This window comes from Bubalus kerabau, chromosome 15 (genome assembly GCF_029407905.1).
Source record: "Bubalus kerabau isolate K-KA32 ecotype Philippines breed swamp buffalo chromosome 15, PCC_UOA_SB_1v2, whole genome shotgun sequence".
Classification (NCBI taxonomy): domain Eukaryota; kingdom Metazoa; phylum Chordata; class Mammalia; order Artiodactyla; family Bovidae; genus Bubalus; species Bubalus kerabau.
Window position 1 is genome coordinate 41,400,908 of NC_073638.1, and position 27,998 is coordinate 41,428,905.

Consider the following 27,998-nt stretch of genomic DNA (forward strand, 5'->3'; position numbering starts at 1 on the left):
CATGGAAACCTCTGTGTCGAGGGGTTAATGACCAGTAACCAAGCCCTTAAATCAGCCCTCCCTGCCTGCAGCAGGGCCAGCAGCTCATTCTTGGTAAAGAAGACAAAGGCCGTTTCTAGTACAAACTGCGAATGTCACAGTGGCCACTAGAGACTGAAATTTAAGAAAGCATGGCCCTGTTCCTTATCCCTCTGCCCCAGCCAGCCAACGTGCCCACACACTGCCCGCTGTTTCTGTGAATCTTACAACAGGTCTACTGGCCGGGCAGGCTCGGGGAGGGGACCCCAGGCATGGGGGCACTGAGGCAGGGCAGCGGGACCCCCCAGTCTCTTCTCTCCCTTTCTCCCTGGCTGCCAGTTCCTTCTCCAGTCCCTGCGGCCAGACGAGAGGACTGATCAGGCTCGTCATCCACAGCTGTATTCTACAGTCAGGAAACTGAGGCTCGGAGTGGCTCCCAGCTAGTCATCGAGAGCGGGGATGCTGAGTAAAGACCCGAGCCCTCTTGACTTGTAAGCCCACCAGACCACCCGTTTCCTAGACCAGCAGTTCTCAAATGTTCACTTATATCAGACTTCGCTGGAGGACTTGTGAAAGCTCAGATTCCTGAATCCTACTCTTAGAGTTTCTGATTCAACATGCCTGGGGTTGGGCTTAAAAAATATGCATTTCTAACAAGTTCCTGTCTGGTGCTGGGACCACACTTTGAGAACTGTTGTCCTAAACACGGTGCATCCTAACCTCTCAGAGTCCTCCAAACAATGCCCTGCAGACAGATTTCGCTGGCCCCCCACGATGAGAGGGAGGCTGGGAAGCCAGCTGGTTGTAGGTGCTGGCGCTACGTTTCCTCCCGAGGCTGCCATCATCCCCTCGATACACCCAGTTTTCCACCTTGGCTGCTCACAGGAATCACCTGGGCCCCACCCCTAAGACTGTGATTATAGTTTTTAAAGTTCTGCAGGTGATTCTGTTGTGAAGAACACCCGAGCTTGATCACATTTAGGACTGTGTCCTCTTCATTTCTCTATGCTCCCCCATTTCATTTGCTCACAGATCTTTCTCCTCTCCCCTTTGTCCAGGAAACCCACCCTCCAGCCCCCAGGTTGGTTCACCCTTTGATGGACTTTGTCAACACCCCCATTCTGATACTCTCTGGTCATCCAATTAGTGTAATTTCTAACCCTTAGACTGTCACTCCCCTGGGGTGACGTCCACCCCTACACAGAGCTGGGCCACCACAGTCCTCCAGGGTACAGATCCCCTCCAAGTATCCTAAGAAATGTCCACAAAGACCCCACTTTTCCCATGAAAGCACTCTGAAAGAGTTGTTTTCTCCCTGTTCTAGAGCTTCTTGTCAAGTGTGTCCCCATCTGCCTCCCCATCACCCTTCTCCAGGCCGAGGAATGTTTTAGCCAAATACTACCACTGCCGCCCCATCTCCTGGTGCGAGAGTGTCTCTGTCTCTAAGATACCTCGTTTTTCAAGGGCACTTACTCAATAGGCCCGCAGTGTTGCCAAGGAAACATCGCTTAATGGAAGAAACAGAGTCGCTCACAATCCACACACCATTGTTTGCAGGAGAGCCGGTTCTTCTGTTGTACCTTGAAAATGTATTATTAAGTTATCTATCCAACCCCATTTTGCTCCCTGTTCCTGATTTGCTAGGAGGCCCTCTCCAACCACCAGCAGCACCCCTTCCCCTGCCCGTCCCATGATTTGCTGTGAGGGCTGCAGCCTTTCCACAGAGGCTAAGGTATGCCAGTGCAGGTATGGGAGTCTGGACAGAAGAGGGGACGGAATGATTGGGACGTGTGTAAAGTGGCCCTACGAAAGAATGCAGGGGACTAGCGGCCTGGAGGAGGTTGGAGACAGGAAGTTAAAGCTGGTCATCCAGTGTTCACAAATTCTGATTGGTGGGGTTTAAGCTGATGAAGGTTTACTGGGCATTAATGACCTTCTCCTAAATGAAGGTCTCATGGTTGACCTCAGTGGTTTTCAAACTTTTTTGGTAAATTCTTCATAACCCTTTGTTCAAGTAAAATGTTACGTGAAAGTTGAATAAAGAAAGCAAGCCCAGGTTGGGCTGGGAGAGGGGGTCCTAGAACCCCACCCAGTGGGCCGTCCTCCTAGACCTGAGTGCCTTCAGGGGCGCCTGAGACCCTTTCTTGGCGTCCCAGGACTCAGTGTGAATGATCTGGTGGAAATGACCTGGCAGTTCGCTTGCTGGTTCCGAGGGGTGACTTCAGGAGAGCCCTCAGGGATCCTCGTTCCCCTGCCTGAACTGAGGGTTCGGGGCTGTGGGGGAGATGGCACCCCAGTTCCAGCCAGGCTGATGGGAGGCCCCTTTGGGCAGCTGGGCCCGGGGAGGGGGAGGAAAGCCCTGAACTGCCAGGATCTCGGCCTTCCCGGGGAATCTCCCCCCCATTACGGAGGGAGCAGAGCCATCTGCCTGTGCAGCTGGCAGGGTCTTCAGAGCTCTCTTAGCCTGTTTCCTCACCCCTACAGCGAGGGTGGCCTCAGGTGTGGACGGTCCCTGGCATGGTGCAGGATACAAATGTTTGTTTTCTTCTCACTCTTCCCCGTCCTGAAGTGTTTCTACCCCCAGAGAGGTGACCTTTTATACAGTGAGGGCTGGAGCCTCTGGAAGGCTGCAACTCAGTCTGACAGAGGCAGGTCCCACCTCCAAGCCGGCCAGGGAGAGAAGGGATGCTGGGCACAGCTGGCAGGGGGCCCACCCAGCTCCTGCAGGGCGGGGGCCCTTGCCTTGTCTGGGAGATGAGGTGACAGAGCAAGGGGAACCTCTCGCCCTGGGGGGCTTTGCCTAGCCTCGCCTCCGTGGCCCTGAAGGCAGGAATGTGCCCCGAGGGGCACTACAGGCTCCCTGGCTGGCCATCCGGCTCAGCAATGGGTCCTTACTTCCTTACAGGAAGACGCCCCTGGCATGAGACCCAGCATACCATATGTCTGTCCATTTCCCTCGCTGGTGATTTTTCTCTTTCAGCATCAGATGGGGTTTGTAGGCCTGCTGAGCTCTGTGGGCTGAGAGGACAGTGAGCTGAAGCAGTCATTTGTGGCTGAGGAGGAGCTGGGGGGTCAGGGATGTGTATATGTGCCCTGGGAGGCAGGGGGAGTCATAAATCATCCACAGACAGGATAATAGCTCGGCCTCACCTCTGATGTGAGTCACAGGAGGGCTGTTGCGGTCTTAGCACTTGGTAGCACCTTGGATTCTAGGCCTTTTTGTCAAGGGTCCTCCAGCCCGCGGCTGTTCTCTAATCCAGAACCGCCCCGCCCCACCCTTTGCTCACAGGATCACATGGAAGCCTCCAAGCCGGCCTCTCCCCCTCCAGCCTGGTCACTGGAGCTGGAGTGACTGGACGGAGGAGGGAGGCGAGTAAGATGAGAGGTTACAGGCACAGCTTTGGCATCAAACTGCCTCGGTTTAGATTTCAGCTACTGTTCTCCAACTGTGTGACTTTGGACAAGTTCGTAATTTCTCTGTCCCTCAGTTTCCTCATCCACAAGATGGGGGTGATGGTAACACCTGCCTCATAGAGTTGTTACTAGGATTCACTGGGATAAAGCATAGCAGCACTTAACACTTGAGACCGGATAGTTCTTTGCTGTGGGGGGCTGTCCTGTGCATTGTAGGGTACTGAGCAGCATCGAAATCTCTACCCACTAGATGCCAGTAGCAGCCTTTCCCACCCCCATCATGGCAACCAAAGATGTCCCCAGACACTGCCAAATATCCTCTAGTTGGCAAAAGTGCCCGCCACTGGGAATCACAATTCTAAGTCATCTCCTATTAAATCTCCAGTTTCCCTGTTGCTCAGAAGCATAGCTGGGCCTGCTGGACCTACAGGCACTAAAAGCGTGGTGTCTTGTAAAAAACTGTTTCCCTCTTTAGTGTTCAGGCCATTTATTGATTCAGTCCACCGCTGATTGGGCTTTTGAGGTGTCCAAGTGACAGCTTAACAGAATCTTCTTTGCTAAGTTGCCCTGTGATCTGACCAGTAATGGCTACCCTACTCGAGATGCACTTTGTTGCTTGCTTTTTAAATAACAAACAACTGTCTGTCCTTATTATGATTTTCCCAGACTCTGGAGTAGTAAACAGCTCTGATGACAGCGGTACCAGATAGTAAGTAAGTGGACACATGACTCTCTGAGCATCTCCCCCAAGCACTTCAGAGCAGCTAAGTGGATAAAACTGGTTTCAGCTATTACCTGGGCAGCTACTTGTGTCTGTGGAGCCCGCCCTAGAAATGAGAGCCAAGTCCTGGTGACAGGGATGAAGGAAGGAGTGGCAGTAACTGCCTTCCTGGCTGTCCTTGTCTGGCAGCCCACACCCCGGAGCTTCAGGAAATTCGGGTCCTGACCTGCTATGTGACTAAGAGCTACACTGTCCTGAGGACAGAGTATGGTGCGTTCAACCCAAGGGCATATATATAGCTGTGCATTTTTGCAGAGAGGCTCTGGTAGCAGGCTCATGCTTTCGTGCATTGAGGGAAGGCTTTTTGGAGGTAGTGAGCTTTTATATTAACTTTCAACATAGCAAGAGTTGGGGTAAGAGATGCAGGAAGTAGGGACGGTTCCAATATCAGTGTGTTTAGGACCACTATTTTCTTATATGTTAGTTTCCCCAACTTGACTGTTGGATCATCCAGGACAGGGAACCATGGCTTTCTCAACTGTGGACCCTCAGGACCCAACTTAGAGATTACTTGTTAGATGATTGGGTAGATGGATGAGATTCCTACCTGCATCTAATTTAATTTCCTAAATCCTCAGATCAGATCAGATCAGATCAGTCGCTCAGTCGTGTCCGACTCTTTGTGACCCCATGAATCGCAGCACGCCAGGCCTCCCTGTCCATCACCAACTCCCTGAGTTCACTGAGACTCACGTCCATCGAGTCAGCGATGCCATCCAGCCATCACATCCTCTGTTGTCCCCTTCTCCTCCTGCCCCCAATCCTTCCTAAATCCTACCAGTCATCAAATTCTCCCTCAATGCCAATAAACTGGAAGCCACAGCAGGTCATCAACTCCCCTTGATGGTGAACTGGGAACCCAGGCCACCTGATGGATGGTCTCAGGATTCTGATGAGAAGCCCATGTCTTACCCAGTTTAGGTGTCGACTAGGGCCTCCTTGGTTCTGTGTTCTAGTCACATTTCCATGTTGAAGGTAGGCATTCTACATTTGGCCTCTGCTTAGAACTTTGGTCACCCTTTACCTCTTTCAAGGGAAGAATCAGTCACCCTGGTAGTTTTGATGTCCATTTCCATGGATTCATAAAACTTCCTTGGAGATCAAATCCAGCTGTAATGAATGTCTACAATCTGTCTCTCCATCCTTTTTGTCCTGCCCTGCGAGGCTGACTTTACAGAAGTTTCCATGGGCTCCTATGTTGTCTGACTTCCAGCTGGGTTCTTCCAATGGGCCAACCCAGCAGAGGAACGGACTGGGGAAGGGAGAGTGATGTTGGGGTGGTTATTAACCACCACTCACCATCACCTCAAACCTCTCCCTCCCTGGACCCTTCTCACAAGTCTCTCCATGTAACTTTTACACATTCTGGTGCCTGCTGTCTCCTCTCATCCCTTTGAGCCTGGTGACGGTAACAGCTCCATGTTACTGTCCCAAGGAACTAAACTATCCCTGTGCTCCCTTCCCCTAGACCCACACCGCTGAGAACCCTGCCTGTATTTACCCTCCTTGGATTCCTCTACCTGAGCGTGCCACCTATTTCCTGCTGGGACCTTAGCTGATCCACTGGCCTGAGGCTCTTTTTAACATCTGAAGGATGACTGCCTCTCCACCCCTTTCCTGGATGCCGAAGTTCAGGAAGAATATGGCCCTGAAAGTCCACCCCTTATTTGCTCTCCTCATGTGCACTGCCCTTCTCCCTGCACAGTCCCTTTCATGCTCTGCACCCTGTTTTAAAAGTCTTTGAGAATCACCTTGTTTAACTAACACAAGAAATACTTCCTTTTACCATTTGAAATTAATCAAAAACATTTACCAGTGAGAGCTTTTTTTAACAGATCAAGATAACAATAGGGCCTACCCTGAAATCTAACCTAAAGCAGAGAAGTACGGTGTCTTGATTTGTCCATGCGACCTAATCATAGGTTGGGGTTTTAAATTTCTTTGGTGATACAGGATGAGAGCTCACAAACCCTATGACTGTCCTTGTTGGGAACCGTTGCCTAAGGTTGGGGGAAGTGACTGAAAACTTGAAGGCCAAGGTCCTATGGCTTTCGCTAGACCAGAGCCAGCCCGATCTCTGTAAATCAAGTCTTTCATTTGTATCGCCCATGGCGGTGTTTGCACTACAGCCACAGAGCTGATTTTCCAGACCATTTGGCCCTTTGTGCAAAACAATGGGTAAAACAGCAGCCTGACTGCTCTCCTTTGAAAGGCCCGCTTACATGGTTGGCCCTTGACTGGCATCTGGGAGCTTGGATTGCAGGAAGGTTCCCACCACTCCCACAGATGGTAAGAGCGGCTCACTGTGCCCAAACTGATTATACAACTAATATGGTTTATGCTGAACACCTGCCTTCCTGCTGGAAGTCTGCGATAGGTATGTACCAGGCAGAGGCTGCCTGTGTGACCAGCCTCCAGTAAAAAGCCTGGGTGCTGAGTCTCTAAGTGTTTCTCTGGTAGATAACCCTTTACAGGCATTATCTCAACTCCTTGCTGGGGACTCCTGGGCATCTTCTGTGACTGCTGTAGAAGGAGCCTTGGGAGCTGACACCTGGTTTCCTCCAGGCTTTGCCCTCATGCCTTTCCCTTTGCTGCTTTGATTTATATCTTTCCCCCAGAATAAATCGTAGCTGTGAGGGCAACTATATGCTGAATCTTCTGAGTCCTAGAGAACCACCGAACCTGGTGGTGGTTGGGAGACCTCCCAGCACGCTGCAAAGCCCCGGATACTTATTTTCCACCTTGCCCTTTAAGAAGAAGTTTGCCAACTGCTCTACACAGTCTTAGGATGGATGGAAATTGCCTATTACATATCACCCCTCCCACAGAACTCTGAGCTCCCTAAGATGTCACCCAGGTCTTTTGCTCTTTAACTCCTGGTCAAGTGCAGCATCTTACACAAAATATTTATGGAGGGAAGAAGTCAGCAAGCCTGCAAATAATGGATTCAAGCAGTGTTTCTTAAACTGTGGGTGCTGAAATCCATTTAAAAGGTCATGACCACTGTTTTTCAATGAAAAAAGTATAGAAAATTGAGTACACTGCATATAGTGAGGCTAAGTTTGATTTCTTGAGAATTTTGTATCAGTTATACCTCTGGACCAGGCACTGTACTGAGTCATAACGTAAAAGGGTCTCTTCTTGTCCATTGCAATGGAAGATTATTTGAAGGTCCCTGGATTGTGCTCTCTTGGCCGGCTGCCCGAGGAGGTGTCCTGCAGACCCTCCCCACCTCTCTGGCTGTTAACCTTTGACCTCATTCTCCCCACCCCCGGTCCCCAGAATGTGTACTACACGAGCAGCCAGCAGATCCACGTGGGCATCCTGAGCCCCACGGTGGACGACGACGACAACCGGTGTCTGGTGGACGTCAACAGCCGGCCGCGGCTCATCGAGTGCAGCTACGCCAGAGCCAAGAGGATGAAGCTCCACTGGCAGTTCTCTCAGGTAGCGGCGCCCGAAGGAGCAGCAAGAGGAGCAAGGGAGGGGCCAGGCCTGGGAGGCGTGGGAGGAATGGAGGGGGAGAGCAGAGGAGCCGATCTCAGGATTTAAAGAGCACCTACTATGGGCGGGGGTGGAATTGGTTAGCTCATTGACTCCTGATACTGGCTCTGAGGGAGATTATTATTATTGTTGTTATTGTTGTTGCTTTAGTGGTATTTTATTTAACTTTTAGATATAAAGAAACAGGCTCAGAGGTGGGAGTCCCCTGCCTGAAGTCACATAGTTATCGGGCAGGGCTGGGATTGAAACTCTAGGTCTCTGACTCTAAAACTCACATTTCTTCTGCATAAGCCCCTTCTGACAAGCACAGCCCCAGGATCCCAGGTACAGACCGTGCTGGGTCATCTGTGATCTGTGAGCCACTCTGCCTTCCTCCTCGTTCTGTGGGGAATGAGGTTTCCTCAAAGGGCAGTGTCTGGGGACCATTTTGTGAAGGGCAGTCTGCACACTGGTGACCATGAAACATTCCTTTATTAAGTCTCCATCAATTCTGAGGACTGTATTTATCTTCCTGCTCTGCAATGGCCCAGTTATAAAATGATGCCCCAGGAGCAGGGCGCCAGCTGGAAACAGCCCATGATGACCCAGCTTTGAAGAAAACCCATGCCTTGGTCCAGAGGCCTCCAGCCCCTAGGGAATCCACTAAGTTAGGATCCATTTCCACCCACAGATAGGAGCATCCACCTCCCAGGGAGTACAGGGAAAGCACTCATAACAGGAGGTAAGGGAGTTCTTTTAGAGCCTCAGGGCTGCTGGGGGCTGCACGTGGTAGATGCTCCTGGGGAAGTCAGAAACAGAAAGTCTATACTCGTGGGATGTAGAGGCAGAGGCCCCGACTCAAGACTCCCAGCAGGCTGCTTCCACCCTGGAAGGAGGCTGACGGGCACAGGAAGGAGGTGTTCGGTCGGCCTGACCTTGATTCCAGCCCTCACGTCCAGTTACTGTCCCCTGTAGTGGTGGACGGAGGGCGGGGAGGTCCTGCTACATCAAGTCTGGCACAGGGCACCTCTGACCTGTGGTCTGGGTGTGCAGAACCAGATAGACCTGAGAGAGACCCTCAGTTGTGTCCTAAATGGATGGTGAAGGTCAACTCTCAGCGACAAGTTCAACCTAAGTCATAGATTCACGGGCTACTTGGAGGGCAGGAGTGAGCGTCTAGACCAGGACTTTGTGACCCCAGAAAAGCAGATGCCGGGGAGCAGCACAGGGAGACAAACGACAGCACGCCTAAGGGCAGGTAGAGGATGCAGCTCAGAGTCCAGGCTGGGCCTGCGCAGGGTGTGGGGTTCAGTGAAAGGGAATGGTGCCCAGGGACTGGGGCCTCCGGTCCTGCCCCTCCCTATCCATGTGACCTTTGACACGTGCTGTAAGCAATAAAGTTCTGTCCCATAGGAAGAATGAGCTAAGGTTCATACCGTGTTCACCCTGTGCCAGACTTCCGGGTGCCGGGCACACACCGGCTCATTCAGTCATCACAGCGACTGCGTGTGATTTGCTGTGGACCATTAGCCCAAGATCATAGATGAGGCACAAAGATGTCAAACAACAGACCCAAGGCGCTCACTGGTTATTATTATTACTCCTGACCTACTTCAGACTCTCTTTTCTACTTGTAAGTGTGTGAGGATGTTGGAAGTGGCCCCTAGAAGCAGGTCAGGGTCAGGGCTGAGGCTTAGAATAGAGGACATGGCTTCCTCCCCCCTCCCTCTCTCCTGGTGGAGCCCACGTGCCCCAGTTGTGGCCTGTTGTGGCCCCACGCTGTGCCCAGTGGAAGGCTCTATCAGTTTCCTCTGCCAGGCTTCTGGCCCGGAGCGACACAGCACAGGGCTGCATCTCCCCTCTTGCTGTGCAGTAGCTCAGTCATTTCCAGCTCTTTGCAGCCCCACAGACTGCAGCACACCAGGCTTCCCTGTCCTTCACCATCTCCTGGAGCTTGCTCAAACTCATGTCCACTGAATCGGTGATGCCATCCAACCATCTCATCCTCTGTCGCCCCCTTCTCCTGCCTTCAATCTTTCCCAGAACAGGACCTTTTCCAATGAGTCGGCTCTTCCCATCAGGTGGCCAAAATATTGGAGCTTCAGCTTCAGCATCAGTCCTTTCAATGAATATTCAGGGTTGATTTCCTTTACAACTGACTGGTTTGATCTCCTTGCTGTCCAAGGGACTCTCAAGAGTCTTCTCCAGCACCATTCGAAAGCATCAATTCTTCAATGCTCAGCCTTATTTATAGTCCAATTCTCACGTTTGTACATGACTACTAGAAAAACCATAGCTTTGACTAGACCACCTTTAAATTACAAGGCAGAGGGAGCCCTGAAGATGTGTGGTCAGGGAGGAAGGCTAACCGTGGGCTTGGTGGTGAAGTGGCTATTGTCTCCCAGCTCACGTTAGATGCAAAATAGACTCGCAGGCTGGAGGCAACAGAGAGAAATGGGTACATCGGCCCGTGGAGGTGAATGGGGCTGACTTGGCTGGGTGGGATGGGGACTGTACCATCTGGAGGGTCTTTTCGCGGCTCACATCAGTGCTGCCTTCAGTCACTCTGCTTCGCTCCTGCTTTCAGTTTCCTCCTGGGAGTTGTATGCCACCATGCAGGAAGATGGGGGTGATGGGTTGGGGCAGGGCTGGTGGCTTTTCAGAAGAGATAGTACATAACTTAACCCATTCCAGTGTTCTTGCCTGGAGAATCCCAGGGACGGAGCAGCCCAGTGGGCTGCCGTCTATGGGGTTGCACAGAGTCAAACACGACTGAAGTGACTTAGCAGCAGCAGCAGCAGCAGTACATAACTTGGCTCTTGTAGATGACATAAGAGTTTGCTCCATATAGGAGTTGAGAGGGGGCACTCCAGGGAGAAGGAATGGCATAGGTGCAAGCTGAAGGCACCAAACCCAAGCTACGTGCAGGGAGCTGCAGATGGTGCATGTGGCTGGATCCTGGCGGGCATCATGGGGCACACCTGGGGATGCGTCTGAGGGGCAGACGGGCGTGGACCTGGTCCCATGGAAGGTGAGGCTTCATGTGGGGGACTGGTGTGTTAGGCCTGCGTTTTGAAAGCCCACAGTGGCTGAAATTGTGGCGCTGAATGGTGAGGAGAAATTCTAGAAGGGGGAAAGAGGCAGGTAGGAGAGTTGCCAGAGGCTGAGATGCAGTTTGAAAATTTAGCCGTTCCTTCCTCTTCCTCCTTCTCCTCCATGACCCTGGGGTCTTCAGGACCCTGCCTCGCCCCCACGATCTCCTGTCAGGACAGAATCTGAGGCTGCCCCCAAGAGCCCAGCGTTTGGTGGGGTGGACCAAACAAGCAGGCAGGTGTGGCTGGGAGTCCTGGGATGGGCAGGCACGCTGCTTCAATGCACTGGGAGAGGGAGGAGGAGAGGACCCAGGTTGCCCTGGAATACCATCAAGAAATCAGGGCCCAGCCAGGCACCTGCCACTCTGGGAACTGTGTGTCACTGGCTATGAGTGCCCCTGAACTGAACTGAAGTGAGCTCCCTGGGCTCTTCCGAGTCCTTGCTCCTCCCAGAAGCTCCAGAATCACCAGGAGAATAGAGCTCAGACTGTCTGTGGGGCCTCGGCCTCTGTGCCTAGCCTCATGCAGTTTGAATCTGAACTTGGGCTGCTTTGACATCCCATCCCTGCACACAGGCACGTCCAGCTCCTTTCTAGCCCTTGCAGACAGATGGCCTTCCCACCCATGCCCAGATCCAGAGGCCTTGGTGCCCCAGCTGGCCCTCATCTCATCTGCCCTTTTCTGACTTGGGCAGAGAAAGGAATATTCCTCCAAAATCCAGCTCCGTCCTTCACTCATCTCAGCACAAGCACAGCCCTGAACAGACAGCCCCACACACTCATGCTTGAAGGGACAGTCTGACCAAAGCAGGCCGTGTTAGCATGTGCAGCCCTGAGGACCGGGCAGTTTTTTGCTCCTTATACATAAATCTAATTAGAACCCCCAGGGCACTCTGGCATCACCTCTTTGATCCTTCTACCAAGGAAACTGTTTGGAAATAATATTTTTAAATCCCTAATTTGCAAACCCAGAACAGCCACTCTCACTTGATATTTAAAAATTAATGTTTGTGAAATTTTGTTTCATGCAAAATGATCAATATTTATCAAGCATCCTGGAATCTGTCCTCAAGCCCTTACTGTTTAGGAACTACTGTTGACAAGGCCAGAGGAAGCTGGGAGCCTCTTAAATGATTAAAGTTATGACCTGGGCTAATTTTCTTGCAACAGGTTTTAATCTTTGCAAATTACAAGGGGATTCTACCAACTAAAGTGTTCTGGTGCAGAAGTTGGGCTGAAAGATTTTACTGGTGCATTTCAAATCTCCTTCTCACTTTCACATTCTGCATTATTTACTCTCCTGAGGGCTGCTTTTAAACTCCACAGACATTTAGGCTGAATTAATTCCAAAATAATCTAGTGTGATTCTCCCAGTTTCTCCTACAAAGAAGATAGTATTTGCATATCTTAGTGTTCCATCTCATAGCCTGCTTTTCTGTTTAACAAATAAAATGCCTGTCCTCTAACCCCTGCACACTCTTCTGAATTTCCAGTGCTTCAGGATGAATCAGAACAGCATTAGATACTGACACTGAGAAACCACATTTGATGAAAACATCTCTCAGTAACGCTGATGTACAGGGCTCTGATGAGCAATCTTCCAATGATGAACATTCTTTCCTTCAGTCATTCATCAAACATTTATTGAGCACAGTGGTTGGGCAGGAGGGATGCAGATATGAATCAGACACGGCCTCTGCCCTGGAGGAGCTCTTGGGTGTATAAACACATAACAAAACTGGATGGCAAGAGCAGAAATGAGGGGGATGGATACAGTGTTCTGGAAGCCCAGGGTGACGGGCTCTGTCTGCACAGTTCAGGCATGGCTTCACATTCGAGACATGTTTGATCTGGATCTTGAAAGTTGCAGGATACTTCCCAGGTGTAGAAAGGAAGAACAGCCCATGTAGAGGCTCAGCATGGGCAAAGGCAGAAAAAGGCAGGGTATGTCTGAGGAATAGAAATTCAGTGTCGCTGTGGGTGGAATTTAGAATTGGGGTATGAGAGAGATGAGACACAGAGTCAGTTTGGAGGCAGGTAATGGTCATTGAAAATTAAGCCCAAGACGTTTGACTTTACCTTAAAAGCCAAGGGAGGAACTAGGAGTGTTCATGGGCTTCCCTGGTGGCTCAGATGGTAAAGAATATGCATGCAGTGCAGGAGACCCGAGTTTGACCCCTGGGTCAGGAGATCCCCTGGAGAAGGGAATGGCTACCCACTCCAGTACTCTTGCCTGGAGAATTCTATGGACAGAGGAGCCTGGCAGGCTATAGCCCGTGGGGTCACAAAGAGCCCAACAAGACTGAGCGACTAACACTTTCACTTCACTTTTCACAGGAGGGGTTCAATAAGCTTTAGATTGACATGATGTGGTCTGAATACCTCTGGCAGCAGAGTGCAAGGTGGAATGGAGGACAGAGAAGAAAGTAGGAGGCTGTTCCTTCATCCTTGTGAGAAAAGGGATGGATGAGGTTGCCATGGGGGCATGGGACCAGGCAACTGCTGGGGAGAACATTGAGAGACAGTTCATCAGTCTATCGGAAGCAGTGATGAATTAAATGGAGGTAGTCGTGAGCAGAGATTATGAATTGAGGGCCACCCCAGGCTCTGAGTTTGAAGAAGTCAGTTAGCACCCATCTCTAAACAGCCAATATTTCCCATGTCAACAAGTGATGAGACTTCATTAACATCAGAAGTGGTAGTTGTTCCTTCATGATTTTTCTAACTTGTGACTCATCCAGAATTAAAGAATTTCCTAAACTGACTATGTCCTGGGATTATAGACTCATATACATTAGGTATAAGACTTTAGGGCTTTCCAGGTGTCACTAGTAGTAAATAACCTGCCTGCCAATGCAGGAGACATAAGAGACACAGGTTAGATCCCCTGGAGAAGGGCGTGGAAAACCACCCCAATATTCTTGCCAGGGGAATCCCATGGACAGAGGAGCCGGGCAGGCTACAGTCCTTGGGGTCGCAAACAGTCGGACATGACTGAAGCAACTCAGCACACACACGTGCATAAGACTTTAACCTCCTCAGAGTACCCCACATACTGATATCTGGGGGATTCTGGGGTTAGGCAACGCAGTGTCAGTGAAAGAGGCATCTAATAAGTGCCCCTGGACCAATAGAAGGAGAGAGGGGGAAGCAGGTATTAGGTCACTACACAGGAGAACTGTGTGGCAGCAAAGCAATGGACTGCCTCTCAGGGGCAATGAGGCACCCATCCCCTCCCCCATCACTATTACTTTGAATGGTTAAGCAAATGCCAAGTCCTCTCTCCAAGGTGTTATTGAGGGAATTCATGACCTAGGAAGGCTGTTATGATGTGCGTCCTTTAAATTTCAGCTTCCTTAAAGTCTACTTGAATACATGGTTGAAGCAAGAATGATCAGGAATGGATGATCTCCACCCTCAAATATCGTAAGGGTTTCTGTAGGCAAAGAGAACAGGCTTGTCCTAGGCATCTCTGAGGGAGGACCAGCTGGAGGGGGATACAAGGGCAATTTACAGAGCAGCTTTCTCATAGAGATGTCTGGACATGAAGTTGGCCATTCAATGGCATTGAAATATGTATAATATCATATATGAAACGAGTCACTAGTCCAGGTTCGATGCACGATACTGGATGCTTGGGGATGGTGCAATGGGACGACCCAGAGGGATGGTATGGGGAGGGAGGAGGGAGGAGGGTCCAGGATGGGGAACACATGTATACCTGTGGCGGATTCATTTCGATATATGGCAAAACCAATACAATATTGTAAAGTTAAAAAATAAAATTAAGTTAAATTAAAAAAGAAATTGGCCATTCAAGGAAGAGGTGGACTCAGAGAACCACTCAGCAGGCCATTAGTGCTGTCACGCTCTAAGCAGACTCGGACTGGATGGTTCTCAGGGCTTGCCAACTCTGAAATTCTATAATTCTAAGCTCCTAATGCCCAGAAAAGGGCTTTTTCTACCTAGAAGCCCCAAGTGGGCCCACCTTACTAAGAAGCACCATGAACTTGAAAATGAGCTGCACGTCTGCTGTGAGGGTCATCGTTATCCCACTTTATGGAATTGTTTATCTGTTATTTTTCTCCATAACTCATTCTCCCATCAACTAATAGACTGGAGGGATGGGCTATCTTACACTTTCAGTGTCTCTAGCACCTAACAGAAAGCCTGAAACAGAAGACATACCCCAGGATGCTGTCGATTAAATGAAAGAATCCTTTCTAAACATTCACAAATACTAATACAAATATTCTGTGTCCCAGATCTCGAGACAGGTTTGTGGGAGACCCAAAGATGAACTCTACCCTCAACAACTCCTCCTTGCATGCACGTATGCATGCTGAAAAAAAAAATTGTACTACAGTATTTCAAGGACATTTGAACATCATAGTCAAAGGGCTCCGTTTAGTTGGAAAATCCCTGCAAGAACATTTTTAGAGGGTAGTGCATCCAGCCGCGATACACAGCCATGATTGAAGTAGGCTGCTCCAGCTTACTCTTCCTATAGCTTCAGATTTGGGGGAGGAAGGTGGAAATGATCTTTACTACAAGTATGCATACTGTGTGAAAGGGAGTAGCAATTTGTATGAATATTTGTTAAAACAAGAGGCTCTGATGAGATGTCAGTGTGTTCTGACCGCATTTCATGCTGCCCCAGACTCTGAGATGTGTTGTCATCCCTGTGGGCCATTGAGGGTGATAGAAACACAGGCAAGGCCTTTGATAGAAACACAAGCAAGTCCCATTCAGTGCACAGGGCAGCCTTCCCACTGGTGGGCTGTCCTCCCATCTCAGGTCCCAGTCTTGCCTCATTCTCAGCTCAGAGGCAAGGGCTTTAAAAGGCTTTTTAATGCCTTTTCCAAATGGAGAGCATCAAGGATAACAGCAGAGATGACCATTAAGGCCAGGAGAGAAAGCATTTCAAGAGCCTGCAGAGACTGCCTGGAAGAGAGCTGAGCACAGAACCTGGCCATGGACCACTTGTTCTGATTTGTGGGTTCTAATTTGATAATTTGATGCAAGATGAGTAACTCACTCCAAAAAGAACTTATTTGCAGAGCACATTTCCCAGGGAGCACCACTGATTCTGCCAAAGAATTTCCCAGCACGCAAGGAGGAGGAGTCCTTGACTTTCTCCTGCTCCAATCCCCAGGCGCTGTCAGGAAGTCCAACTTGGAGAACCTTTTGTACTGAGAAGAAAAGACTATAATCGGGTGTTTCTTTGCGGCTCTGGAATAAAGCAGCTTTTCATTTCCATGTCACATGAAGGGGCAAGTGTAGAACCGTCCAGTTTTGAAGGACTGACAAAGCTTTATTTAGGCCCTGAATATTTTCTTAGTTATTTTTAGTTTATGGCTGTCAGCACTTTAGATCAGGAGCCAGGACCAGGTGTGAAGACTCAGTACCTCACTGTTCAGACCTGGGGGGAATTTTATTTATTTATTTTAAATTTTCCTTTAGTTAGTTACTTATTTTTGGCTGAGCTGGGTCTTCATACTGCATCAGCTTTTCTCTAGTTGCATCAAGTGGGGGTGACTCTCTAGTTACGACGTGCAGGCTTCTCATTGCGGTGGTTTCTCTTGTGGAGCACAGGCTCTAGGTTGTGCAGCCTCAGTAGTTGCAGCTTCTGGGCTCTAGAGCTCAAGCTCAGTAATTGTGGCTCAGGGCCTTAGTTGCTCTGAGGCATGTGGGATCTTCCCGGACCGGGGATCAAACCTGTGTCTCCTGCATTGGTAGGTGGATTCTTTACCACTGAGCCACCAGGGAACCTGTGGGTGGGATTTTAAATTTTATGTATCAAACATTCACGTGGTTCTTACTGTGCACCAGGTACTACTGTAACTGCTGTATAAATATCACTTAATCCTCATGATGTTGCCATCAGGTGCTTCATATCCCCATTCTACAGATGAGGAAACTGAGGCACAGAGAGATGATAGTATTTGTCTGAGGTCAAATCAGGATTCTGCCTCCAGGGCCCATGCTTTAAAACCTTAATGCCAAGGAGGCTTTGTCTTGTCTCTAGAAAACCTGTGGATTACTGCAGTAGGAGTTTGGGGCTAGGGTCTCCCTGACAGGCCAGCTGTAGATGTGTATGAACTGGCTGTATTCCTGCTTCCTCAGCAAACTCCCTCCAGCCATCTTGCTGGATACCCTCCTTCACCTTTCCTTTTGCATTTGACATTGCCATTACCCTATTTTCAGTTAAACAGACCTCAGAGCGAATCCCAAGCAGAATCTCACTAAGGGACCAGTGTGTCTCCTTTAAGAACACCAAACACCAAAGCACTTTTTAAATAAACCGAGTGTTGAATATTCATAGTACAGAAAGACCACTTTCCGCTACAAAAAAGACTTAATCTCAGGATTTCTTTAACTAGCACTAACATCCCACCCATGCTTTGAATTATTTGATTATTAATCATTAACGACTTAACCTGGAAACTCCCACGTCCACTGTGCTTAAAGCCAAAGACCCACTGGGCCACTTGCCCATGGAAAACTAATTAGAACAAAAAGTGGAAACAGAGCTCTGAAAGAAGCAGTCTTTGGAATACAGGATTCAGTCTTCACACAACCTCCTTGTAAACACCTTGATTGCAAGCATGAGAGCAGCCTGAGCTCAGCTCAGCTGCTCCGGGTGCTCCAGCTCGGGGCGATAAGCCAAGCCTCATCCTTTCCCCAGAGAGGATCACGGTTTGCTTGTGGTCCCCAAAGTATGGTCCCTGGACCAGCAGCACCGGCAGTTGTGAAAAGCACTGCTGCTGCTGCTAAGTCGCTTCAGTCGGGTCCGACTCTGTGTGACCCCATAGACGGCCTCCCACCAGGCTCCCCCGTCCCTGGGATTCTCCAGGCAAGAACACTGGAGTGGGTTGCCATTTCCTTCTCCAATGCATGAAAGTGAAAAGTGTAAGTGAAGTCACTCAGTCGTGTCCGACTCAGCAACCCCATGGACTGCAGCCCACCAGGCTCCTGGGTCCATGGGATTTTCCAGGCAAGAGTACTGGAGTGGGGCACAGGCAGCTTAAAAACGTGCTTCCTTCCTCCTTCCCCACCCCTGCCAGTGCTCTACACTCCACACAGCAGCCGGAGGGACCTGGTTAGCATGTCAGTTCCACCCCGCAGTGGCCAGTCCTGTCATGGGATGAACAGCCAAAGTCCATTCACATTAGCTCTTGGGCCTCATTTTCTCCCCCAGCCGCATGCTGTTCCCTGCACACACTAGGCCTGTGTGGGTCAGAAGGTGGGGCCCAGTGATCGAGGGTGTCACAAAGCCCTCCAGGGGCTGTCTAATCCATTTGCCCTGCCCACATCCCCAGGGTTAGTCACCTGCCATAGACACACACCTGGGCAAACAGGCAGAGAGGAGGTGCGTGGCTGTGAAATCCAAAGTCGGCTCCTTAGCACCTCAGCCCAAAGAGCTCATGGACCATAGCACCACGTGCCCCGCTGGGCCCGTAGTCAGTGCTCCATGTGTCTGTACCCCCACGGTCCTCTGGTACCTTTTATAAACAAGAAGACTGAAGCCCAGGATGGCTCAGCCACTTACCAGGGTTACAGCCAGGGAGAGCTGGAAGCAGGGCTGGGAGCAGAGTCCCATGTTCTTGCTTCCACTTGTCCCAACTCTGATGCCCGTTCCAGTCTCTACGCCAGAGGGGCTTGGAAGAAGAAGGAGCTAGGCTGGGGGCTGGGAACCCAGCTCTAGGAATTATTATTAGCCTTCTTAATTCCATACATTCAGCTTTCCTTTTTTTTTTTTTAAACGCTGTTTCCATACTTAACTCGGTTTCCGTTCCAATTAAGCTCTCTGTGTGCTGCGGCCTCTCTCCTGCCAGGTTTAATTGCCCTTATTTAAATTCTTTAATTAAAAGTATTGTGTGTTTCCAGATCCTGTTTAAGTATTACACAAATAATTTAGATGACTGGACTGGTAAACCCAGCAACTTCGCCCTCCCGTGAGGGCGGGGCTGCCAGGGGCTCTCTGGTTGAGAACCTGCTAACAGGTGGTCCTGGCTCCTTCCTCCCTGCTCCCCACCCCTGTGCTCTACATGCCACACAGCAGCCTGAGGGACCCATTTAGCATGTCAGTCCCACCCCGCAGTGGCCAGTCCTGTCCTTTGGATGAAGAGCCAAAGTCCCTTCACACAACCTGCCCCTCTCTCAGCTCCTGGGTGTCCTCTCCTCCTCCGACCCCATGCTGTTCCCAGCACACACCAGGCCTCTGGAGGTGCGGAAGCTTCATTCTGGGGCACAAGGCTCCCCGATGCACCTAGACTCCTTTTTTCCTCCCTCACACTTTGCCCAGCTTGCACCTTCTCAGGATCACCCCCAAGCATCTCCCGCTGCTGCAGCCTGCCTCCTGCTCACAGCAGTTCCCGAATCCTCCCAACCTGCTGGACTTAGTCTATCTGGGCTGCTGGTATAAAAAGACCAGTGACTGGGAAACTTGAACAACAAACATTTATTACTCACCATTCTGGAGGCTGGAAAGTTCAGGATCAAGGTGCCAGCAGATTTGGTGTCTGGTGAGAACCCTCTTCCTGGTTTTCACATGGCCACATTTTCACTGTGTCCTCACGTGGCCCAGAGAAAGAGACCATCTCTCCTGCATCTCTTCTTATAAAGGCACTAATTCCATCAGGAGGGCTCTGCCCCTGCGACCTAATTCCCTCCCAAAGGCCCTACCTCACATCACGCTGGGGATCAGGGCTTCAACACATGAATTTATAGGGAACACATTCAATCCACAGCACTGTTCATTTTTGTGCATAATCTTAACACCTTTAACACACTAAAGAATCTACTGTTCTCTCTTCCTCCTAGAATACAGTCTCCACAAAGACAAAGTTCTCCTCCTGTTTAGTCACTGATATGTGTCAGTGGCCAGTAACTGTTCCCAGAATGTGATAGGCACTCATTAAATACTGGATGGATGGATAGAGCGATAAATCACGTCTTTGCAGAGAACTCTCAAAAGAATGAGATCAACCTGACTCCAGAGCCCCTGGGGCTCATCGGGTGGCCTTCCCCCACCCCAAGCTGTGGCGCACCAGCAGCTCTCAGTCTAGTTCACCAACAGGCCTGGGCGGGGATGAATGGAGGGGAGGGTCTGGCCACTCAGCCTAGTGGGGAACAGTGAAGGCAGCAGACTCCCAGCCTGACTCTACCACTGACTGACCGTGTGGCCCAACTCTCTGAGCCTCAGTCTCCAATTCTACAAAATGGGGCTAATTCTTATCTCCACTGCTCAGCGTTATTGTGAGGAACACTTGAAACAGCGTGTGAAGCACTGAACGCAGTGCCGGGGACGTGGGCAATGAGCCCTGACCGTCACTACTTTTGTCTCAGGGCAGAGCCTGCAGATAGAGGTAAGGATAGCAGCCCCCCAGGCTGCCCCCAAAGGTGCTGAGCTCGCTGTGAAGGGACCCAATAGAGAAAAGGAGTCTCCTTCATAATTGTGGCAAATCGAATTTGCCTGGGAATGGGGTGAGATTCCAGGGTTTGCTCAATAACAGAGCTTGAGGTCTGGGAAGGAAGACAGGAGGGAGACTGGCCGGTGACCAGCGCAGCTGCACATCAGAGAGTGGGCTGGCTCCTCTCTCCATATCCCACATATGCCCCAAGATGTATACCAGGCCTCCAAGGTGGCCTTACTACTCTGTTCTAGAAGATCCTCCTTCAAAGCCTCTGGGGAGAGAGCTCTCTTGGCCTCATTCTCCACCCTCAGGTCGGGATGAGCTCACTGAGGTTGTGTCTCCTTCACAGCCCTGCTCTTGGCCTGACTCCATTTCTCTCACAGCCTTCCCGGAGGTCATACCGGCTGTTTCTGCCTCAGGGTCACCATGCTTCCTGTGTCTTGGGTGCTGAGAGTGCGTCTGGGTCAGGGTAGGGCCTGGGAAATGCCATATTTGAGTCTCTGAAGGAACACTCTGCTTCTCAGAGACCTCTGCCCCTCAGAGACCTCTGCCCCACCTCCCTCTCTGGGCCTTGGCACGGCGCCCCAGGGGAAGGCTTAGAATGTGCCCGAGTGGCTGGCAGGAAAGGAGAGGGCTATGGATGCCTCTGTTTTGGACAAGTTTCTCCAGACTTCAGTGCTCTGGGCTTGGTGCCGCAGCCTCACGGTTGGCAAGGCCTGGCCTGGCCTTGAGGACATCCTGAGCTGTCGGAATCCTCGTCTGTCCCCTTTTCTGCCTGTTGCGCACTTTTTCTGGAGCCCCGATCCTGACACCATGAATAGCTTCATATCCATCTGTTGTGTTATAGCTGTTAAAGGGGTTGCCCATCGATCCTTCTGCTCATTCTTCAGTCATCAGGACCAAAGTTACCATCTGGCCCTAGAAAGAAAGGAAGCAGAAGGGCAGAGCAGCTTGCCCCAGGCAGAAGCATCTTTGTCCAGGCCTCTCCTCTGTCTCACCAGCCGAATCACCAGCAGACCCTGTGATTAGAGAGCTGGGCTGGTTTCATTCTCATCCTGCCTGAGCTCTCCTCCAGCCTCATAGAATAAGACATTCCACCAGGCTGCCGGGGATACAGGAGGATCGGGGGGTGGTTAGCCCCAGGCCCACAAAGCACTAGACCCAGCCTGGGTGTGGGCAGCAGAGCGCTCAGGCCTTGGAAACTGAGCCTGGTGGAGTTACTGCCTGGACTCGCTTAGAGCAGATACCACAAGGGATACTTCTGGATTCAAAAGCCAAGATTTTGAGGGACAGGGAGAGGACCCAAGGTGGAGCACAGCTTCTGAAGATACAACTTGGGGCTGGCCAACAAAGTCATCCAGTCAGGGCTCAGGAGCATGGTGTGGCCACCAAAGTACAAAGTCCTTGGCTATGTCCAAGGAGCCTCTTGTCCAATGGAGACAAGGTGGGGACCCTCTGCTCTGTGGTCAGTTCTGAGTGACACACAACTGCTGGAGTTTGTCCATGGGAGGGCAACCAGGCGGGAAAATGAAACCAGATTGTCTCACAAGGAGCTGGAAATGTTTCACCTGGCAGAGAATGGAATTAGGGGGGACTGCGGGCCCCATCTTCCCCTACGGTAAAGGAGAAGGTGGAGAAGAAGAAGCCCACCCGCCTGTGGAAACCCCAGGGCACAGTCTGGGGCCCCTTGCTGGGTGCCCCTGAGACAACAATTTTCCTTCAGTGGAGGGGAATTCTCCCAAGATGGAGCGGCCCAGGGAAGTGTGCCCAGCCAGGAGGGCTCAGTCAGCTTGCAGGTGAGAATGAGAGGGCCAGCCTTCCACATCTCTTCCAACACAGGGACCCCAGGGGCCTTTCCGAGCCCCTGCCTGGTGGCCCATCGTCCCTCAGCCCCTCAGAGCCTGAGCCTGAGGGCTTCTCTCTGGCTGCACTTCTGGGCCCCAGGTGAGCTGCTTCTGTTGTGCTGTCTCTCCACTCTTGGGATCAGTGAGTCCCTACTCTCCTCAGGGGAGGTGCTGGGTCGGGGAACATGGGGAGACACTGCTTTGCTCCGTCGAATGCTTCTAAGGAGGTCTGCAGTCCCCAGGCCATCTCCCACACACAGGAAATGGGGATTCCCACAGCCCCTCCCAGACACACATATAAAACACACTCCTTACCCCCTCTGCCACCCTGGCTCCTTCACCTGCTGTCCAAAGTCCCTCTGAGAGAGCTGGATTTTTGTTTTAATTTTTTTTAGCTGAAGAATAACATATACACAGATAGAACCATCCAAACATACATACCAAAGTAAATGTTCAACTCAATAATTTAAAACAAAGCCAACATTTAGGTGGCTGCCAGCCAGGTCAGGAAATAGCACACTCCCTACTCCCAAGAAGCATCCTTTGGTCTACTGTCAATCATTTTCCCACTCCCCATTCCCCAAGATACCCACCCCTGACTCTGAGCCTGTGGTCTTATTTTACCTGTTTGGAAAGTATGTATAAGTCTAATTGTGTATGTGTTCTTTGTCTGGCTTCTTTTGCTAACATTATATTTGTAGCATTTGTCCTTAATGAATGGAGCTCTGGTTTGATCATTTTTAAAGCTGAGTATGTTATGTGAATAACCACAAGTTATTTATCCATTGTACTATTGATGGACATTTGGGTTGTGTCCAGGTTGGAGCTTTTATAAACCATGCTTCAGAACCGGTGCAGACAGTTCTGGATACCCGCCTGGGCATGGCGTCGGTGGGTCTCAGGGCTGTGTACATTCAGCTGCAGGAGATGCTGCCCATTTCCCAGGTGGTTGGAAGAACTGAGTCTCAGTGTTCTCTTGAGGTGTCAGTGGTCGCCATGGGGACAATAGTGGCCAAGGGGATGGCTTCCTTACAGAAGAGGAGTGTGTCCCCCTCTATCACAGGGTGCTGTTCGCTGGGATGGGCATGGGGGCAGCTGGGGGTGCTGCAGCTCCAGAGTCCTGCTTGTGGAGGGGGGTCAGTTAGGAGACTGGTGCAGTTGTCCAGGTGACAGAAGACCGTGGCCTGAACCAGGGCAGATGTGATGGCATGGGGATAAGGGGACAGTCACAGGGCATGAGGAGGAATTGGTAGGACTTGGTGCCTAACCAGTACTGGGGAGAAGCAGAGGTGTCAGTGGAAATGCTTGGTTATTGCTGAGATGGGAAGCACAGGAGTATTCTGGGGAAAAGTGAATTTCCATATACTCCAGTACCATGAGGCTCCAGGAGGCCAACTTATAAGAGCCTGCCTGCTTGGGAGACCAAAGTCGGGCTGAGCACATCTTTGATGAAACTCAGAGATACTCCGAGAGTCTGGACCTTCACCCAGGTGCCAGCCAGCAGCCTCAGAGTGTCCAAGGCCTGCAAGGATCTCACTAAAAGCAAAAATTGGAGGTTTCTTTTTTGCTGCTGTAGAGCTGCTTTAAGAAGCAGAACCTCCCTTCTTTCAAGGGCTTTGAGCATAAACTGAGTATGCATGCCTACAGAACCTTCTGGGACATCAGCAGCATAGAGGGAAACCAAGCATATCCAGGGCTGACCGAGCCCAGGGCAGTAAGACAGTATCTAGGAGTCTGGGTTTGGTTGAGGCCAGCACTGATGACTCCAGAGGTTCAGTTGGGAGCAAGGACCCTAAAAGCAGGAGGTCCTGGGCCTCTGGTGATGCTCACATTCCGGCCAATCATGGAGCGGTCCCAAGGAACTAGGATTTGCAGAACAAATGGGGAGCAGGGCCCAGCCCCCATGGCAGGCACAATAGAAGTAAACCAGCATGCCACACACAGCTAGGTAGATGGAAGCTGGGCTGGGGCATTTCTGTCCTCTTTCCTAACAAAGGACTAGGGCTCTGTGAAGAAAACAGAGGCACAGGGTTCCATCTTGGGGAGGAAACCAGCACCTAGAGATGGGAAGCCTCAGGCTCTCTGGGCATGCTGACCCCAGACCTCCTGCAGCCTCCCAGGATCCCACGCTTCTGCACCCACAAGTAATCCCCACCAGCCACTGGGCCTGAGGCTCCCCCACACCCTCTGACCCCACTCTCCACCCTGGCTCCTAGGGAGGCCCCATCCAGAACCGCAAGTCCAAGCGCTGTCTGGAGCTGCAGGAGAACAACGAAGCGGAGTTCGGCTTCCAGCTGGTGCTGCAGAGGTGCTCCGGCCAGCACTGGAGCATCACCAACGTCCTGAGGAGCCTGGCATCCTGACCCCGCCGGGAGCTGCCCCCACGCCCCGCCCCTTTGCTACTGTGTAGCACCCGCTGCAACGCTGCCTGCTGTCCGTGTGGGGGTGTTTGGAGTCTGGGGAACCAGGTTGGTGGGCCCCCAAAAGAGCTTTGTATTTCCTATTCAGTTTTCATGGAGTTTATAGAAAGACGCCGAATGGTGGGTGAGGGTATAATATCATAAACTATTTTGCAACTGTAAATAGGGGACACGTGGAACATATTTATAACTGACAATAAAATACCATTGATTAAGGGGTGTTGCAGTCATTTGGTGGAGATTCAGGCCTGGCTCCTCTGAACTTGGGGCCCAAGATGTGGCTGTGTTTGCCCTCCCTGCTCCCATGCCTGAGAAACGAGGCTTTAAGGCCGGGCAGACAGTGGGAGCTTGTTGTGCAAGCTGCCAGCTTTCTCTGTGGGGCCCAGGGAGACGAGACGGGCACCTCGACCTCAGGGTCACCTCCAGAGAGAGGGTTCCCTCTGCTTCCACAAGACGCCTTAGTCCTTCATCCTGAGAAACCAGGAAGGCTCGTCAGCCACTGGGCTTCGGACCACACTGCTCTCCGGAAGCCACCGCCTTCACCTGCCAGAGCCGTCCACGGTTGCTTGCGTCAGCAACTGCCACGTCCAGCTGCCACCGTTAACTCCTTCCATGAATCACGGTGCATTAGTTCCCAGGGGCAACAACGTCACACACTGGGTGGCTTAAACAGCTGGCGTCACACGGTTCTGCAGGCTAGGAGTCAAGTCGGGGTGTCAGCTGGGCTGGCTCCTTCTGAGAGCTGTGAGGACAATCAGGTCCAGGCCTCTCCCCGAGCATCTAGAGGCCTCAGGGGTTCCTTGGCTTGTAAGTGGCCGGCTTCCGCCTGCGTGTTTCCTCCCTCCCCGTGTCATCACCCCCACTCCTGCTGTGCTCACCCCGATCACCTCTTGAGTGCCGGTCTCTAGCCCTGTTCCTGGGAGAAGCAGCTGACAGCCAGCCCCTCTGCACAAGGGCCCCCACCCCTGACACAGTGATACTCGACTCCCCGTCTGTGCCCGGACCTCTCCTCTGTGCCCCAGGTCCAGTCTCCCGCTGCTGACAGGCCCCAGGCAGCTGGGTGGCTGTCCCTTGGACAGTGCTCATCTGACGTGCAGAAAACAGACCTGTCCCTCATCCTCCCAGGCCCACCCACGTGACCAGCACCGCCCTCCTCCAGGCACTCACACCAGAGTCCTCTGTCTCTAACCTCCCCGCTGCTCCTCCCTCCCATATCTTGTCAGTCCATCGTGGCAGTGATGCCTCTTCAACAGCCCCCAAATCCCCTCCCTGGGCCCCCTCATCACTCACGAGGGCCTGCCTCCCCGTCTCCAGCCTTCCTCCATTCTCATCTCACCTACCCTCCACACTAGTTTTCAAGGAGTCTTTCCAAAATGCAAATAGGGTGACATTTTTTTTTCCTGGCCTTCAGTGGGTCTCACCAAAGATGGTAAACACCTAGTTAAGATACCGGACTCAGAGCTTCATCCTGAGGTGAGTCCAGGGGCCAGGTGTCGGAAGCACCCAGGTTAGAGGCCTTACACACAGGGGTGGTTGTGAGTGCAAGAAGGCCTGGCCTCCTGGCTGTCACCCTCACTGGACGTCTGTAGCCCTAGTCCACCCTCTAGGGACGGTGGTGTCCAATGGCTTCTTCCCTTCTTTTCGGAAAGCTTTTCTTGGTGTGTTTGCTAGAGCTTCTATAACAAAATACCATAGACCAGGTGGCTTAAACAACAAAAGTGTGGGGTTTCATGTTCCTGGAGCCCAGAAGTCCAAAATGAAGGTGTCGGCAGTGTTGATTCCCCCAAGGGCTGTGACAAAAGGGGGTTTGCCAGGCCTTGCTCCCTAGCTGGCAAATAACCATCTTGTCTCTGTGTCTTGTTTCCAAATTTCTCTTTCTTATAAGGACACCATTTGTACTGGATTAATAGATGGGAAAACAGTGGAAACACTGTCAGACTTTATTTTGGGGGGCTCCAAAATCACTGCAGATGGTGACTGCAGCCATGAAATTAAAAGACGCTTACTCCTTGGAAGGAAAGTTATGACCAACCTAGATAGCATATTAAAAAGCAGAGACATTACTTTGCCAACTAAGTTCCATCTAGTCGAGGCTATGGTTTTTCCCATGGTCATGTATGGATGTGAGAGTTGGACTGTGAAGAAGGCTGAGTGCCGAAGAATTGATGCTTTTGAACTGTGGTGTTGGAGAAGACTCTTGAGAGTCCCTTGGACTGCAAGGAGATCCAACCAGTCCATTCTAAAGGAGATCAGCCCTGGGTGTTCTTTGGAAGAACTGATGCTAAAGCTGAAATTCCAGTACTTAGGCCACCTCATGTGAAGAGTTGACTCATTGGAAAAGACTCTGATGCTGGGAGGGACTGGGGGCAGGAGGAGAAGGGGACAGCAGAGGATGAGATGGTTGGATGGCATCATCGACTCATGGACGTGAGTTTGAGTGAACTCCGGGAGTTGGTGATGGACAGGGAGGCCTAGCGTGCTGTGATTCATGGGGTCGCAAAGAGTCGGACACAACTGAGTGACTGAACTGAACTGAACTGAATGTCCATCCTAATGACCTCATTTTAGCATCAGTACCTTGGTTAAGACCCCATCTCCAAACAAGGTAACATTCTGAAGTGAAGACTTCAACATATGAATAGGGGGCACCATTTAACTCCTAACAGGGGAGCAGAGGAGGGTGAAGAGCAGACCCCAGGCTGCAGAAGGCTGCCTCCCCTTGAGCCCACTTTGCCCAGCAAGTCCTGCCTGTGGGGCAGCCCAGGTGTCCCCGCCTCCACAGGGTGGGTCCTGAGCAGGTGACAGAGGCTTTGCTGAAGGACCTGGGATGTTCATCATGGCCCTCTGTGTCCATGCACTTCTAAGGAAAACTGTCCCAACCAGAGCCCCAGTAGTGACCCCACTTGTACCATGACTAGGTTCCCCCAGAAAGCTGATCGGACCTGACCTGTGGGCAGGATCCAGATACTGGTCAGTGATTGATGACAACACAAGAAGGTGAGCTGGGCTGTCACATTCTGCCTGCAAACGCACCGTGACACAGTTGGTGAAGAAGGCCAGGAGCCACGACCATACACAGAGATGAGCCCCCAGAGGGCTGAGTGAGCCAGAGCCTGTGTGTGCTGAGCTTGAGAGGGGGAAGCCAAGGCAAGCAGAGGACAGAGGGATGCTAGTGAACAGAGGCAGCGGATCCACCCCATGGAGCTCTGATGTGGCCGTGACACAGACGGGGCGACAGACAGCTCCCCTCACCCCAGACCCAACCCGCTCACGTGCTGCTGACTCTTGCCCCTGCTCCTTACAACAAACAAGACTGACTGCCAGAAGCAGGGTGTAAAGATTTCAGATGTCAGAATCTACTCATGCACAGACCAATTGTGTGTGAATGCATACACAATCCCTACAACTGCTGTGCACACAAGTAACAGGGAGGCATGCGTTTGCACCTTCAGTGTTTGCGTGCGCATGCACAGGCTTCACACATCCATGCGTGCGCACACGCATGCAGTATGTCACACACACACACTG

At 51.3% G+C, this 27,998-nt stretch overlaps 1 protein-coding gene across 1 annotated transcript in view; it reads left to right on the forward strand.

The window, feature by feature from the left end:
- Positions 1–24,674, forward strand: part of GALNT18 (polypeptide N-acetylgalactosaminyltransferase 18) — a 352,886-nt gene extending 328,212 nt beyond the window's left edge. The window contains exons 10-11 of the mRNA XM_055548627.1: positions 7,496–7,660; positions 24,267–24,674. Of these exons, the coding sequence (XP_055404602.1) occupies positions 7,496–7,660; positions 24,267–24,413 (312 nt within the window). The 3' untranslated portion in view covers positions 24,414–24,674. The remainder of the gene's footprint in view (positions 1–7,495; positions 7,661–24,266) is intronic.
- The last annotated feature ends 3,324 nt before the right edge of the window (positions 24,675–27,998 follow it).